The sequence below is a fragment of the Pongo pygmaeus genome, chromosome 16 (genome assembly GCF_028885625.2).
Source record: "Pongo pygmaeus isolate AG05252 chromosome 16, NHGRI_mPonPyg2-v2.0_pri, whole genome shotgun sequence".
NCBI classification, from domain to species: Eukaryota; Metazoa; Chordata; class Mammalia; order Primates; family Hominidae; genus Pongo; species Pongo pygmaeus.
Window position 1 is genome coordinate 24,160,650 of NC_072389.2, and position 17,322 is coordinate 24,177,971.

At 38.8% G+C, this 17,322-nt stretch overlaps 1 protein-coding gene across 4 annotated transcripts in view; it reads left to right on the top strand.

Moving 5' to 3' along the window:
• Nucleotides 1-17,322, top strand: part of LOC129014713 (E3 ubiquitin-protein ligase HERC2-like) — a 169,338-nt gene that overhangs the window by 40,104 nt on the left and 111,912 nt on the right. For 2 of the 4 annotated variants that reach the window (XR_010124073.1, XR_010124074.1), the window contains exons 1-7: nucleotides 3,058-3,203; nucleotides 3,587-3,690; nucleotides 7,002-7,131; nucleotides 7,917-7,967; nucleotides 8,171-8,322; nucleotides 9,021-9,212; nucleotides 17,148-17,275. Coding sequence is in view for 1 of the 4 variants with exons in the window: in XM_063653270.1 (XP_063509340.1) it covers nucleotides 3,033-3,060 (28 nt within the window). In the remaining 3 variants the exon portion in view is untranslated. Of the gene's footprint in view, nucleotides 1-3,032; nucleotides 3,204-3,586; nucleotides 3,691-4,958; nucleotides 5,741-7,001; nucleotides 7,132-7,916; nucleotides 7,968-8,170; nucleotides 8,323-9,020; nucleotides 9,213-16,215; nucleotides 16,289-17,147; nucleotides 17,276-17,322 lie in introns of those variants that run through there. The other 2 variants (XR_008499442.2, XM_063653270.1) reach the window with 2 other exon arrangements.

A 17,322-nucleotide genomic window follows, 5' to 3' on the forward strand; every position in this document is an offset into this window, starting at 1 on the left:
TATCCGTGTTGAGAGTGAATGATGAGCAAGCTGAGGCACACAGGCCTGGGGACCCAACCTGGGGGCCCAGGTTCCAGGTTCAGGTGGCACAGTCCCAAAGAGCTCCCCTTTATCCACAGTCCCAGGCCCTCCCACCTTCTGCAGGGGGTTCCACAGCCTTCTTTATACTCTGAATGTGGGCTGTGTTAGTATGTAATGCTGGTTATAGCAGTGACAGTATAATTATATATTATATCTGTTATGTAATAGTAATGGTAATAGTAGTGATTTGCACGTGTGGAGCACCTGTAGGGTGCAGGCCTGCTGAGGACCTCATGCACGCTGTTGTATCTCATTATGTCAATGAGAAAACAGCTTTTGCTAATGGTAGTGAACTTTGTCAGTGTAGAACAGTAATCCTAGTTTTGAATGCAGATTTTGCTAACATTTTATTTCTAGTATGAAGAGCATTTATTTTGTTTTACAGTCATTAAAAAAAAAAGGAATACAGTCACGTGGTTCAAAAATCAAACCTAGGCAGAGACACACTGTCGCTTCCCCGCCCACGCCTTCCACCCATTTCCCACCTGCTGCCTCTGACTTTTCAGTCTCCTCTGTAACCTCCTTGTTCTCTGGAATGAGTACGCTAGTGGTAGCATGTTGCATTACTTCTGTTGCTTGTTTTTTTTTTTACTAACCATATATATTGGAGTATTTTATCAGAGTGTCGCTCTTTGTGTTTATAAAGCAGCTTAGTCTTCAGTGTGTGGATGTGTCTTTTATGTGTCTTTCTTTAGTGAGTCTCTTATTGGTGGACACTTGGGCTTATTGCCACAGTGTTGCTATACAAATAGTGCTGAGGGTCGGGTGTGGTGGCTCACGCCTGTAATCCCAGCACTTTGGGAGGCCAAGGTGGGTGGATCACCTGAGGTTGGGAGTTTGAGATCAGCCGGGCCAACTTGGAGAAACCCCGTCTCTACTAAAAAATACAAAAGTTAGCGGGGCATGGTGGCACATGCCTGTAATCCCAGCTACTCGGGAGGGTGAGGCAGGAGAATCGCTTGAACCTGGGAGGCAGAGGTTGCAGTGAGCCGAGATCGTGCCACTGCACTCCAGGCTGGGCAACGAAAGTGAAACTCCATCTCAAACAAAAACAACAAAAACAAAAAACACAAATAGTTCTGCAAGGCCTGACCTGGGACATGTGTCCTCCATGTGTGCACGCCTGTGTGCCTGTGCACATGCACAGGTGGGGATGCATCTAGTGTGGGCTGGTTGTCACCAGATTGCTCCTGTACGTCTTGATTTCTCTCACCACCAATAGGGCTGCTGGCCTCCCAGCCTTGTGTGTGGGCTTTTGAGATTTTGCCTGCTTAGGCAGAAAGTGGTGACTTCGATATAGTTTGAGCATTTTAAAATATATTAGTATTTAAGGGCCATTTATACTACTTTTTAGTGGGCTCTGTTGAAATGCAATGGAAATGGAAAAATAGCCTGTTCAGTTGCTTCATCATATCTGTTAAATGAGGTAATACGGTGTGGTACGAGATGGGGTTTCACTGTGTTAGCCAGGATGGTCTCGATCTGCTGACTTCATGATCTGCCCGCCTCGGCCTCCCAAAGTGCTGGGATTACAGGTGTGAGCCACCGCACCTGCCTGATTGGATTATTTTAAAGCATAACTCTGTCTTTAAAATATTTTAAGGCATTTTACCTCTTAATGATAAGGATTTAAAAAAAAAACCCTACAATATCATTATCCTGTTTTATAAGATTAACAGTGATTCCTTAATCTAACCTGCAGTCCATGTTACATTTTCCTGGACTATCTCAAAAATGCCTTTTTTAGATGGTAATTTTGAATTAGGACCTGAGCATGTTCTGCATATTGGCATTGCTTAATATATGCTTCCAGTCTCTTTCCCCAAACAGCATGGCTCCAGGCCCTCCTCTCCCTGTCTCTGATCATACCATTTTCTTTTTCAAAGAAGCAGGTTGGTTATTTTGGAGAACTTCACATTTTCTGAATTTGGTTGATTGCTTTCTCTTATTCTAGACCAACATGTTCTTCTGTTAGTTCCATTAATCTGCTGGTTAGATCTAGAGGTTTGGTTGGATTTGAATTCAGGCTCATTAGGGCGGTGTTATGTCTGGAGTCATGCTGCATGCTTTCTGTTGGCTCAGGAGGCCTGTAGTGCTGGGTGGCTCCCGCTTTAGTTCTGTGAACTAGACCAGGGAATTCATGTGTTGCGTGTCCTCTATAAAATCCCCACCAACCTTGCCCTCTGCTGTCTGGTTAGCAGGAGGTACAATGTGTACAGGAAGGACATAGTCTAAGCTTGACTTCTTGAACTGCCACCTCCCTTTAACTATTTTTCGTAATATTGAGTTGGTATCCTAGCACTTGCATAGGTGACCACCACTCAGGTTTTCTTTTTTTGAGTATTTTTATGAACTAATAGACTTTTATTGATTTGGTGTTTCTTTTCTTTTTTAGCTTTTTCCCTCTAATATACACATTTAAAGGCAGAAATGCCCTCAAGCATGCATTTAGTTGTATGTCACCAATTTTGATCTGCAGTATTTTGATTATTAATTGAACACATTTTCTAATTTTCATAGTCATTTTTTCTTAGAATTTTGGGTTACTTATGAGTGTATTTTATAATTTTCAAATATGTGGATGAATATTTTTATTTTCTGTATATACAGTCATTTTTATTTTATTTTGAATGAATTTTTGAAAACCTATTTCTAATTTAACTGCATTGTAGTCAGCACACATGCTCTGTAACTTTATTTCTTTGAAATCTGTTGAGATTTGCTCTGTGGCCTGGCATGGCCCGATTTGATATTCGTGCTGCCTAGATTTTTTTTTAAAGCATTCTATATTTAATAGAATTTGTATGTGTGGTATTAGTTTCAGAGCTAGATATGTATTTCTCCCATTGTGATTGTGGATTTTTTTATTTCTGCTGTAGTTCTTTCACACAGTTTTTTTCATTTTACCTGTTGATTGATGGATGGACTGATTCTGGTTTCTGTATATACAGAGTCATTTTTTACAGGTCAGAACTGTAGAAATAATGAGGAAGTGACACTTATACGCAAAGCTGATTTGGAGAACCATAATAAAGATGGAGGTTTCTGGACTGTGATTGACGGGAAAGTATATGATATAAAGGACTTCCAGACACAGTCGTTAACAGGAAATAGTATTCTTGGTAAGATTACACTTCTTATTTCCTGGTTAAAAGTTACAGCCTGTATCATTCTAAGCAGAGTATTTGGCTTATAAATGATTTCTTTAGTTTTGTGCCAGCCCCCGCATACTTTAATGTATCGGTGGCTTTGGTGTCTGTCTTATCAACAAATTGAGCACATTTGAAGAATTTCCTCTCATTATGCATTTTTGTTTTAATACTTGGAACTCATTTCAAGTTCTGAGTCGGCCCAGGCAACCCTGGGAGACAGTGGGAGGTCATTATACTCTGGTAACCCTCACTTTTGAGTTAAGCACCTAACTTATTTCCTACTCACTATTTCTCCTATAGCTCTCCAGGCAAGCTGAATTGAACTCACGTTGCTTTTTCCCTTTTTGTTTCAGCTCAGTTTGCAGGAGAAGACCCAGTGGTAGCTTTGGAAGCTGCTTTGCAGTTTGAAGACACTCGGGAATCCATGCACGCGTTTTGTGTTGGCCAATATTTGGAGGTGAGGCTGTATGCCTTGAGTGATGCAGAGGATAGCAGGGGATACCCTCTGTGTGTTTGTGATAGGAATATTTGGATCTAGAAGTACTGATATCTGAGTCTTTTGGGGGGCATTAGAGATAAATATAAAGATCCTTTAGAAGTTTTGTCATAAATGAATTTACATTTATTCTTGTTGAGATCTGTGATGTACTGGTCTTGAAAGATTGTTTTTTAAATGATCAATTGTGAGAAATATAGACAGTGTTCCACAAGAAAAGAGGTTAAACTTTGGTCTTATGTAGAAATTTGGAATGGCTTATTATCTTGAGGTATGTATTTTTTGGGAAGAACTATGTACAGGTGTAATTCTTTACAATAGAAATTTGTCCTTACTATGTATTCACGAACACATAGAATTTATATATTGGGATTAGCTTTCTAGGTATCCACAAGTAATAAAATGTATTAAATGCCGTTAGGGCAGGGCTTAAAGCATTTTATGAAGGGGAGAATTAACTTTGCTGTAAATATCTTCTGTGACTGGAAAAGTTGAACTCTTGCTTTTTTCAGATTTTTGTTAGAATAAATTTCATTTCCTCTACATGTGTGGTCACAGTCCACTAATACTTGTCATCGAATACTTGTCATAGTTTTGTTGCCCAGTGTGTTCTTTGTGCATGTAACAATTCATTATACTTTCTGAAGCGTGGTGTACAGTCACTTTGGAAACTGATTCCTAAGGAATATTCTAGCCAAATCACGTATCTGTGCTTTAGTTTTTCTGCAGTTGGGCTGTGTGGTTGCTGCCTGCTTTATTGGGCATGTGGGTTTATGTGGTATCTGCTGTTACTTGGGCACAGAAATCTCGCTTATTTTTCCAAGCAATCAGACAATGAGGCAGTTTAGGAATTGAGTGTGGTATGATTTGATTACTAGTAAATTGATGTTGAAAATGTAAATAATCTTTACTAAATTGATGGGAACAAGGAAGTGTTTTTATTTTATTAGTTATCCTGGTAATGAGATGTAATGGGAACATTTAAACTTATTGCCGTTCTTCTAAAGACATGTTTTTTGTTTGGAAATATTGAGTATTCTGATACATGGAGAATTATAAAGGGAAGCTAAAAGAGTTACTGACATTTTCCTGGAAGTAGCTGTGTAAGGGTACAGAAAAATCTTTTTGCATTAAATCCAAATTTGAATAAAAATGCTTAGAATTTAGTCACTTGTGATTATAAATAAACTACAGAAATTTCTGATTATATCCTTTTTTTTTTCTTTGAGACGGAGTCTTGCTCTATCGCCAGGCTGAAGTGCAGTGGCGCGATCTCAGCTCACTGCAACCTCCGCCTCACAGGTTCAAACGATTCCCCTGCCTCAGCCTTCCAAGTAGCTGGGGTTACAGGCACGTGCCACCACGCCTGGCTAATTTTTGTATTTTAGTAGAGACGGGGTTTCACCATGTTGGCCAAGATGGTCTTGATCTCCTGACCTCGTGATCTGCCTGCCTCGGCTTCCCAAAGTGCTGGGATTACAGGCGTGAGCCACCGCGCCTGGCCTCTGATCATATTCTTAAGACTTATACTGATTTACTCACAAACCTGCTTATTGAACAGTATTAATTACTGAGTTTCTGATGGGTGTTTTGAACAATAAGCTTATGAAAGACTAAAGTGTGATAGAAGCCATCCTAATTTGATTGTTCCTGAACAAACCCTACACCATAACAGCCTGTCTGAATCCGAGGGGTGCTCTGGATCAGGAAGTAACAGCAGTCACACTTCTGTGATTCCTTTAACCCAGGCACGCAGGAACTCAGCCCGGGCCCAGGAGACAGGCTGTCTCAGCATGAGGGAGAGAGACTCCACCATTTGCCATCTCATATCCGTGGGTGCTGAGCCCACACTGTCACTTTTAGAGTTTCTTGTGGGTTTATAGATTTATTGTGTGCTGTTTCAAGCTGGTTTTCTTTTTTTTGGAAATTAAGTAACTTGAAAAGATTAAGTGATTAATATTCCTGTTGCTGTGTCAGGGATCCCCGAGCCTTCTCTCAGGCTTGATGATTCACTAAAACGACTCAGAAGAGCTGTTATACTCACAGCTGTGTTTTTTTACCGCGAAAAGGATACAGATTAAAATTAGCAAAGGGAAGGGTGCATGGAGGGAAGTCCAGAGGAAACTAGGCACAAGCTTTGGTGTCTCTCCCCAGTGGCGTCACGTGGATGTGCTTAGCTCTCCCAGCAAGTGTGTCACATCATGTGTGAAGAAATGTTAACCGGGCCAGCGCACCTGAGCCTCGAGTCTAGAGTTTTTGTTGGGGGCCAGTCACATATGCAGGCAGTGCCCATGTGACTGACCTCAATTACTCAGACTCCAGTGCCCCAGTGCAAAAACAAGTGGTCCCTCGCAAGTCACATCATTAGCATAAACTACCTGGCCAGACCACTGCCACAAGGTCCTGGGTGTCAGGTATACCAAAAAACTTATCAGGCAGGGTGTTCCAAGGGCTCAGAGCTCAGCTCCTAGAAGAAGGACCAATCATGAAGGGACAGACCTTCCTTGGGAATTTGCAGGGTCTGAGCAACCCCGGCCTGCTATGTTAGCTCTTTACTGCCCAGGTGTATTATCATGTTGCTTATTTTTTATATTATATGCTGAGGAGATTTAGACCAAAAATTTTAAAAGAGATAAAATATAGGGAGGAAATTCCACATATCACAGTGAATTCAATTGATTCAGTTACACACTAACAGAACCACTGAACTGGACCAGGGCGGACAAGCCAGGAACTGTGGGCCAAATTCCACCTCTTGCTTGCTTTGTGTTGCCCATGGACTAAGACCTTTTTTTTTTTTTTCCAGTTTGAAATCGTTTTTTAACAATTAAAAGAAGTATATTATTTTTGACACATGAAAACTACATGAAGCTAAAATTGTAGCACCATAAATAGAGTTTTACGGGAGCACGGCCACACCTATTGCTTTATCTGTGGTTACTTTTTGTGCTGCAGCAGCAGAGTTGAGTATTTGCAACAGACTGTATGGCCTGAAAGACTCAAATGTTCACTCTCTGGCACTTGAGGAAGAGCTTGCTGGCTGCCGGGCTTCCCCTGCTTCGGGGCTTCTCCCCTCGTCGCACTCTCACTTTGTCTTTTTGTTCTGCCAGGGTGATCATTTCACTCTTGTTGTTGAGCATTGCAATTTATAATGTTGTTCAGATGTTTATTTGAATGAAATATTTGTCCTTCATGTAAATCTAAGTATTTCTTAATTTAAAATTAATATTTAAGTATATGATTTTTATAGTGAATGATGTTTTAAAACACAGTTCCTAAGAAGCCAGAATCTATAGATGATGAAGAAAAAATTGGAAATGGAGTGATTTAGAAGAAACTTGCATTTTGCCTCACAGTCCAATAAATGTGGACAAGAGACCCATTGCAATTAAATCACCCAAGGTGCAGTATTTTCTGTGATTCTGAGGTTGGCTGAATAGAATCATAGCACATAGCAAAGGAATCCACAGTCTCGTACCTCTGTACCTGAGCATCCAGAGGGAGGGACGGGCGATTGTTAGAAATATGGCCCCAGTGATGCTTCATGAACTTGACTTATGATGTCTTGGTCAGAGCTGTAGCTGGAGAAGGGTTTCCTTTTATTTTTGGTACTAGATTATATCATTAATTATTCACCATTCCTTCCTTAAATATATTCTTTGTTCCAGAAACAGTGCTGGGCCCTGTGGCCATTAAAATGAACCATAACTTAACTTTGTATGCCAAGCTAGCCTTTTCCAACATATATTAGTATAGAGATTATAAATTCACTTATATTTATAGCATAGTTTTAAAACCATGTATTAATGACTAAATTTAACATTTTAACCAATTTAAACCTATGAGCATTATTTATATTTTACTTGAATAACTTTTAGAGCACAGTTTAATATTAAATAGGGTAGACAAATGATGAAAATGGTTTTCCTTTGTTAGGACAAATGGCAGCTGCTGTTGAGTACTGTTACAGGTGTTCACAAATACAAGTGGTTGAAGCAGAATGTGCAGGGTCTTTATCCGCAGTCTCCACTCCTCAGTACAATTGCTGAATTTGCCCTTAAGGCGGAACCGGTGGATGTGGAAAAAATGAGAAAGTGTCTACTAAAACAGGTAACATTTGATGAGAAATGCATGTCTGCATTGGGTAATATACATAACACTTAACTGTATGCATTGATATTTTGCAGTTGGAGAGAGCAGAGATTCGCCTGGAAGGGATAGATACAATTTTAAAACTGGTGAGCAAGAATTTCTTACTTCTATCTGTGCAGTACGTGATGTTTTGTGGATGGCAAAGACTTATTCCTGAGGGGATCGATATAGGGTAAAACGTTAGCATATTTTTTTCTTAATTAAGGAAGCTGTGGCAACAAAATGTTGTTCTGTAACAGTTAGAAGTCTGGCAGTGTCCCGAGTCAAATTCTTTATCTTTATTTGAAAGGGAACCTCTTACTGATTGTTTAAAGGATGTTGATTTGATCCCACCTTTTAATCGGATGCTGCTGGAAGTCACCTTTGGCAAGCTGTATGCTTGGGCTGTTCAGAACATTCGAAATGTTTTGATGGATGCCAGTGCCAAATTTAAAGAGTTTGGTGAGTCAACAGTTGCATCAATGTTATTTTATAGTTTGCCTTTAATTATATGTTGTGGAAACTTGCAAATGCCAATTTTTGCTTTTGAGAAGACTGTGTTTGTACTTTGTACTTGTATAATCTATGCTGCTGTCAGCTTTCTCAGATTTTAAACAAAACTTTAAAATTTAGCAGGAGACACAATGTTGAAGTACTCTAGTATAACATTTTTACATTTTTACATTTTTATGTGTATCACCACATATCCTAAAGTGTCTGTGTCCTATATTAATATTTATTTTCTGTATAGTTTGAGCATCTACAGAGAGTTGATTGGATTGGTTTTGTGGAGGAAAAGTGAGACATAACTTTTACATTTGAAATGGAAGGAATGGAATAGGGCACCAGTGTATTCAGAGAGCAACATGCTAAGTCCTGTAGACAGATGGAACGACCTGTGCACAGAATACAGGGGGTAGACCCATCGTGCAGCATGACAGAGCTGCCCACTCTGTGGAAACCACTGAAAAATAGTCAGAAGTTTAGAGTAATCACCCGTGCCTTCTGCGTTACGTTTATTCTTGTATCCACGCACAAGAAATGTCAGTGGGTGTCAATGCCTATTAGTCAGATGTTTAAAGTAATAGCCCGTGCTTTCTGCGTTACGTTTATTCTTCTATCCATCACAAGAAATGTCAGTGGGTGTCAATGCTTATTAGGTATCCAGCCGGTTCCCCTGCAAACCATCACCAATGAGAACGTGTCAGGACCGAGCCTGGGGACCATCCCGCAAGCCCGCTTCCTCCTGGTGATGCTCAGCATGCTCACCCTGCAGCACGGCACAAACAACGTCGACCTCCTGCTCAATTCCAGCACGCTGGCCCTCGCTCAGATGGCACTGCGCCTGATTGGTAGGTCTGCACCGGCTTGAGAGCCTTTGGGAAAACGTCAAGATTTTGCTTTGATTTCTTTTTTTTTTTTTTTTTAAGCTTTTTGTAAATTATGGTAAGACACAAATAGCAGAAAATGTAGCGTTTTAACATCGCAATTCAGCGGTATTAAGTATATTCACAATTTTCTAGAGTCATCACCACTGTCTAGTTGTAGAACTTTTTCATCACTATAAATACACCCCATTTAGCCATCAGTCCTTACTCACCCTGCTCTCCAGCCCCTGATAGTCACAAATCTGCTTTCTCTGTCTATGGATTTGCATATCCTGGATATTTCATATAAATGGAATCATCCCATTTGTGGCCTTTGTGTCTGGGTTATTTCATTTGGTATATATCAGTACTTTATTTTTATGGCTGAAAAAGATTTCATTGTATGAATATATAACATTTTGTTTATTCATTTATCTGTTGATGGACATTTGGGTTGGTTTTGCCTTTTGACTTTTGTGAATAGTGCTGCTAGGAACATTTATATAGAAATACTTGTTTGAACACTTGTTTCTAGTTCTTTTGATTATACACCTAGGACTGGAATTACAGGGTCATATGGTACAACTGTGTGTAACTTACTAAGAAACTACCAAACTTTTCCACAGTGCCGTATCATTTTTACATTCCCACCACCAGTGGGCAGGATTGCAGGGTTCCAGTTTCTCTACTTCCCTGCCAACACTATTTTTTGTGGTTTTCTTTTTTTGTTTGTTTTTTTGGATTAAGGCCATCCTAGTGGGTGTGAAGTGGCATCTCATTGTGATTTTGATTTGCATTTCACTAATGACGAATGACATTGAGCTTCTTTACATGTTTGTGCTTGTTGGCCATTTGTATATCTTCTTTGGAGAAGTGTCTATTCAAATCCCTTTCTCTTTATTTTTTATTTTATTTTTTTGAGACGGAGTCTCACTCTGTCGCCCAGGCTGAAGCACAGTGGCACGATCTCAGCTCACTGCAACCTCTGCCTCCTGGGTTCAAGTGCTCCTCGTGTCTCAGCCTCCCGAGTAGCTGGGATTACAGTCACACACCGCCACACCTGGCTAATTTTTGTATTTTTGGTAGAGATGGGGTTTCGCCATGTTGGCCGGGCTGGTCTGGAACTTCTGACTTCAGGTGATCTGCCTGCCTTGGTCTCCCAAAGTGCTGGGATAACAGGCATGAGCCACTGAACCCAGCCCCTTTCTCCTTTTTAAATAGGGTTATTTGTCATCATCTTGTTGTTGTACCAATAAATGCACTATAGAAGTGTACCAAACATTTAAAGAAGAATTAACACCAGTCCTCAGACTCTTTAAAAATTTCATGTATACTAGACCTTCACAGATCTGTAGACCTTTATCAGATATATAATTTGAGGGTATTTTTTCCTGTTCTCTGGATTGTATTTCCTTTGATAGAGTTTTTTATTTTGATGAAGTTCAATTTATCTGTTTCTCTTTTGTCATCTATGCTTTTGATAACATATCCAAAAAGCCATTTCCAAATACAAGGTTGATGAAGATTATCTTCATATTTTCTTCTGTAAGTTTTATAGTTTTAGCTCTTATATTTAGATCTTTGGTCCATTTTTAGGTAATTTCTTTTACGCAGTGTGAGGTAGGAGTCCAGCCTTTTTCTTTTGATTATCTGATTGTTTCAATACCACTTGTTGAGGACTGTTCTTTCCCTGAAGTTCTCGGTACCCTTGGCAAAAATCAGTTGGCTGTAGATATTTAGGTTTATTTCTGGACTCTCAATTACATTATCACATTCTATATGTTGATAATTATGCAGGTACCACACTGTTTTAAACATTGTAGTTTTGTACTGTTTTAAAATTGAGAAGTGTGTTTTCTTAAGATTATTTTGGCTACTTTGAGTCCCTTGCATTTTCACATGAACTTCAAGGCTGGCTTTTCCATATCTGCAAAAAAGACCATTGGGATTTTTGCTAGGGATTGAATCTGTAGATTGTTTTGGGGAATAGTGCCATCTTAACAATATTAACATCCATTCTCTGAATGTGGAATGTCTTTCCATTTATTTCTGTCCTCTTTAATTTCTTTCAGCAGTATTTTATTGTTTTACAGTTATCAGGGTAATAATGGCCTCATAGAATGAACTAGGTAGTGTTCCCATATATTCTGTTTTTAGAAGAGTTTGAGGATTGGTGTCAATTCTGCTTTAAATGTTTGTTAGAGTTGACCAGCTAAGCTTTTCTTTGTTGAAAGTTTTTTTTTTTTTTTTTTTGAGACGGAATCTCACACTGTTGGCCAGGCTGGACTGCAGTGGCACGATCTCAGCTCACTGCAAGCTCCACCTCCCAGGTTCATGCCATTCTCCTGCCTCAGCCTCCCGAGTAGCTGGGACTGCAGGCACCCACCACCACGCCCAGCCAATTTCTTGTATTTTTGGTAGAGATGGGGTTTCACCATGTTAGCCAGGATGGTCTCGATCTCCTGACCTTGTGATCCACCCGCCTCGGCCTCCCAAAGTGCTGGGATTACAGGCATGAGCCACCGGGCCCAGCCAACTCATTTCTTCTTTTACTATTTATCATCTCTTCATCTTCATGGGTGCCTGAGCATAGGTCATTCCTAATAGCAGAGTGATTCAATGTCAATGGAAGATGGGGAAAGGGATTATTGGATAGGCAACTGATAATCCTTATGACAGTGTCTTGCTTTTCAAAATATTGACTTGGAATCTGAGGTCTCTGGATCATGTGTATTCCTACCTCATCCGGATATTGTTTTTCTGAAGAGAAGGAACATAGAAACTGCAAAGCAGCCCACATAGCTTTATCTGAGTTCATCTTCTCGCAGGACTTTGCTAAAAGTAGCAATAAGAGCCACTTATTACTGCATGTCATGTTTTCAACATTTTCTGCCATTTTCTTTAGTTTTACAGTCTCATTAGGCATATAGTTCATTTTTAAATATACATCAAATGATGGTTTAACCAAATGGTTATTATTTCTTAATGCCAGCTCTGTCTTGTACCATATGAAACTTATCCAACTGCTTTCTGACTACCTTGTTCAGCCACATTTTAGTTTGCATTACTATCAACACCTCACTTTTAAATGATGCCTCTTTCAAGAATTGTGTTTAGTAAACACATAAAAAAGTATAACCTTAAAACATATCTGGAGGAAGACAGTTCATGGCCGCTTCTGGTGGCTTCATACTCATTAAACAAATGATGATTGTCTTCCATTCTTAGGATACCAGAAATAGAAGATTGCTGGTTGGACTTCAGCCTACTCTTCCTCATTCTAAAGAAGTCAACAGAAGAATGGTTGACTTTTATCTCTTGATTTACTGCTTACAGACAATGAATCATGCCTATTCTCACTGGCCAAAGCTATTGCAAGAGTGGCTATGACAATTAGTTTTTTTTAGCTGGAAATATTGGCACACTTCAGTAATACAAGGATCATTCAATAATTAGGAAGGGGAGACAACATACTGAAAACACAACATGTTCCCATCACATACCCATGTGTACTCACACACTGTGCTTCATCTTCTGCTATTATGAATGAATGTTTAGGCTTCTATATTATGCTAAAACTTCCCCTTTTATACTATATCCCATACCCACATTCACATTTGGTCTACATGGATATAGCTCCTGTGATTCTGTCCTCTTTTGGATAATTCAGGTCTGCTTCTCCACTAGGTTATATAAATCAGCTTAAAAATAAACAACCATTATAGTACAAATCCTGCATCAAAACATGTTTATTATATAAATATCCTCTATCAGCTCATGTTTAATTTCTTTTTTATTTTGAGATGTCTAATAAGGTGGGCATTAGACATATGGCTGTTTATATTTAAATTAATTAAATATAATTAAATATTCATTTTCTCAGTTGCACATTTTAAGTGCTCAGTAGCCACTAGTGACTATCATACTGGATAGTGCAGATTATGTAATATTTTCATTTTGTAGAAAAATCAATTATACGACCATATATAATGAAAATATGCAAGTTTCTTAACACCTGAAGATAATTAAATAGTACACATCAAGACGTGGGAGACACAACAAATGTTCAATGCAGAGGAAAAATTACAGCCTTAAAAGCATAAATTAGAAAAGAAGAAAGTTGAACTCTAATGAGTTTAGAAAATCAGCAAAAGAATAAACACAATGATTGTAGGTAAATAATAAGAAAATACATTCATAAAATGAAAACTAGGCCAACAAAGAGGATCACCAAAGCCAAAAATTGGTTTTCTAAAATTAGTGATAACATTTATCAACCTCTTCAGGCTTATCAAGGAACAACAAATGTTACACAGAAAATAAATATTAAGAATAAAAATGTGTTTAATGGCATACTTAGTGATGAGAAAGAAAACGAGGGCACACTATTAATTACTTTGAGTAAATTTAAAGCATAAGCAGAAATACACAACTATCTAGAAAATATTACTTACCAGCATTTAATCAAGAATAAATAAACATCCTGAATAATCATTTAAGTATTAAGTAATTGGTGTAGTAGCAAATAAAAAAGCAAGTAGCACTAGCCGGTTTTATAGATTATAAAATTTTCAGTAAGATCATTCCAAAACTATAGAAAAGTAGATGACAGAGATGAAGAGTATTCTGCAAATCATTCTGCTAATTCATTAAACTTAATGCTATACCTGACAAGAGTACAAGAATATACAGAACAATAAACAAACATGAAAAAAATTTTTAAATATATTACAATTAGTATTAAATTATGTAGCACATAAAAGTGTAAATATGAACAAATCTAATTTGCCTTAAAAATACCAGTTGATTAAACAATAGAAATATAATTTACCACAATAACAGATTAAAAGGAAAATTATATAAACATTTCTATTATGCATCATATAAGCTTTTAAACATAAACTTAAAACACAACACTTTTAAAACATAAACATTCAGTAACCTTAAAAATTATTCTTAGCGTACTAAAAATGGAAGGTAACTCATTTAAATTAACATAGGGTATCTACAAAAATAACCCTACTTCAATATTAAAGGAGAAATATTTGAATCATTCTCTGTGAAGTCAGAAGTAAAATATGAGTATCTATTATTGCCATTTCTGTTCAATATTGAAATGGTAGTATGAACCAATGCATTAAGACTAAATAAATAAATAACAAAAGATTCTGTAAAAAGAATGCAGAAAAAACATTCATTATCAGCCAGGCACGGTGGCTCACGCCTGTAATCCTAGCACTTTGGGAGGCCGAGGCAGGCGGATCACGAGGTCAGATGATCAAGACCATCCTGGCTAACACGGTGAAACCCCGTCTCTACTAAAAATACAAAAAATTAGCCGGGCGTGGTGGCAGGTGCCTGTAGTCCCAGCTACTTAGGAGGCTGGGCCAGGAGAATTGCTTGAACCCGGGAGGCGGAGGTGGCAGTGAGCTGAGATCACATCACTGCACTACAGCCTGAGTGACAAAGCGAGCCTCCATCTCAAAAAGAAAACAAAACAAACAAAAAGCCCACAAAACATTTGTCGCCTTGATTTGTGGTGCTATACTGTGTCCTTAAACTTGATCTGTTTCTGGACTTTTTTTTTTTTTTTCCATTTTAATAGGTCCATTTGTTTATTGCTGTGCCAATTCTCTATTCTTAATTGAAACAATTTTCCTCTCATTTTACTTATTTTAGAGTTCTTTTAATTGTGTTTAAAAAGCTTGTAACATGAGATCTACTGTTTTAATAAATTTTGAAGCATATAGTACAGTATTGGTAATTATAAGTACAATGTTGAAAAGCGGATCTCTAGAACTTTTTAATTCTGCATGGTTGAAACTTTATACCCATTGGACAGTAACTCTTGATTTCCTCATCACCCCAGTTCCTGGCAACCACTATCGTACTTTCTGCTTCAATGAGTTGGTCTATGTTAGATAGCTCATATAAATGGAACCATGCAGTATTTGTCTTTTGTGACTGGCTTGTTTCACATAGCCTAATGTCCCCAAGATTCATCCATATTGTGGCGTGTGATAGGCTTTCCTTCTTTTTAACGGCTCCATAGCATTTCATTGTGTGTATACCACATGTTGTTTATCCATTCATCTGTTGATGGACATTTGGGTCGCTTCCATGTCTTGGCTATTGCAAACAATAAGTGTGCAAATATCTCTTTGAGATCCTGATTTCAATTCTTTTGGATAAATACAAAGAAGTTGGATTGCTGGATCATATAGTAATTCTATCTTCCTTCACAATTTTTTAGCTATTTTTTTTTGAGACAGTCTCGCTCTGTCACCCAGCCTGGAGTGCAGTGGCATGATCTCAGCTGTCACCTCTGTCTTCTGGGTTCAAGCAATGCTGGTGCCTCAGCTTCCCGAGTACCTGGGACTACAGGCATATGACACCATGCCCAGCTAGTTTTTTGTATTTTAGTAGAGATGGGGTCTTGCCATGTTGCCCAGGCTGGTCTTGAACTCCTGAGCTCAGGAAATCTACCCACCTTGGCCTCCCAAAGTGCTAGGATTATAGACATGAGCCACCAAGCCCGGCCTCCCTTGGCTCTTATAGATATTTATGCCACTAGATGAACTTTAGAATCATTCGTTATGTTTCAAAAAATTTTTCTTTGGGGACTTTGATGGGACTTGCTGTAAACTTACAGATAAACTTGGAGAGAAGTAGCATTTTACTGTATTGAGTCTACTCATTCAGGACTACGGTTGTTTCTTCATTTATTCAAGTATATTTTAGACCCCTTAGTAAAGTTTTGTAACTTAATAATGAGCTTTATTTCTTTTCAGGTCTATACCTACATCTATCTATGTACTTTTTACTTGTAATTCCCCCTCTTCTCTATAATATTCTGAATTAAGTCAATGGTGGAAAGTCTAGGAGACCAGTTAAACCAAACTGTACTCATAATTGACTCTTCCCTATTTTCTTGGATTCAAAACCTTTATAACTTGGCCAACTATGTTCATATGACTTTGTTTTCTAGGAATGGAGATTCTCTCAGGAGGTTCCACAAATCCTGATGTGAGGTTTCTTAGGAGTTACTGCCAGTCTGCCTGACGCACAAGCAAGCAAGTCAGAATTTCACTCATGAGCACTTCTTTTTTTTTTTTTTTTCCTGGGACAGGGTCTTGCTCTGTTGCCCAGGCTGGAGTGCAGTGGCACAATCTTGGCTTACTTCAACCTCTGCCTCCTGGGTTCAGGTGATTCTCCTGCTTTAGCCTCATGAGTAGCTGGGATTACAGGCACACACCATCACACCCGGCTAATTTTTGTATTTTTAGTAGACGGGGTTTAGGCTCAAGCAGGTTCCCTGCTATGTAAGTTAGAAAACAGAATAATATAATTGATATTTAGCCAGTTTATTTAAATTTAGGAATGATAAAATTTCAGATATGATGCTGAGCTTAAAAGCCATCTCGACAAAACCTTCTTAAGGTGGAAAGGCATGCGTGTGTCAACTGATTTTCATATAAACCTGTCTTTTTTTTATGCGGTCATTCCAAAGCAAAGCATTTTTGGGTAACATTGGTCTTTGTGAAGACCTTAGATGACTCTGGCTTTGGGAGCCCAAGGTGGGCAGATCACCTGAGGTTAGGAGTTCAAGACCAACCTGGCCAACATAGCAAAACCCTGTCTCTACTAAAAATACAAAAGTTAGTCAGGTGTGGTGGTGGGCACCTGTAATCCCAGCTACTCAGGAGGCTGAGGCAGGAGAATTGCTTGAACCCAGAAGGAGGAGGTTGCGGCAAGCCGAGATTGTGCCATTGCACTCCTGGGCAATAAGATCAAAACTCTGTCTCAATTAAAAAAAAAGGTGACTCTAGAATAACTGGGGAAGCTTTGGGCTATTTCTACCACATTTGCTTATAATTTATTGTGTGGTTTTTTTTTGTTTGTTTGCTTTTTAATATCTAGACCTCAAGAAACACTCATTCAGATGAAGACAAAGATGGCAACTGGGATGCTTGGGGCAACTGGAGTGATTGCTTCCGGACCTGTGGGGGAGGAGTGTCATATTCTCTGCGGAGATGTTTGACCGGAAGGTCAGTGGTGGCTTCACTTGCTCCTGCATGTGGAATGTGGCAGTGCC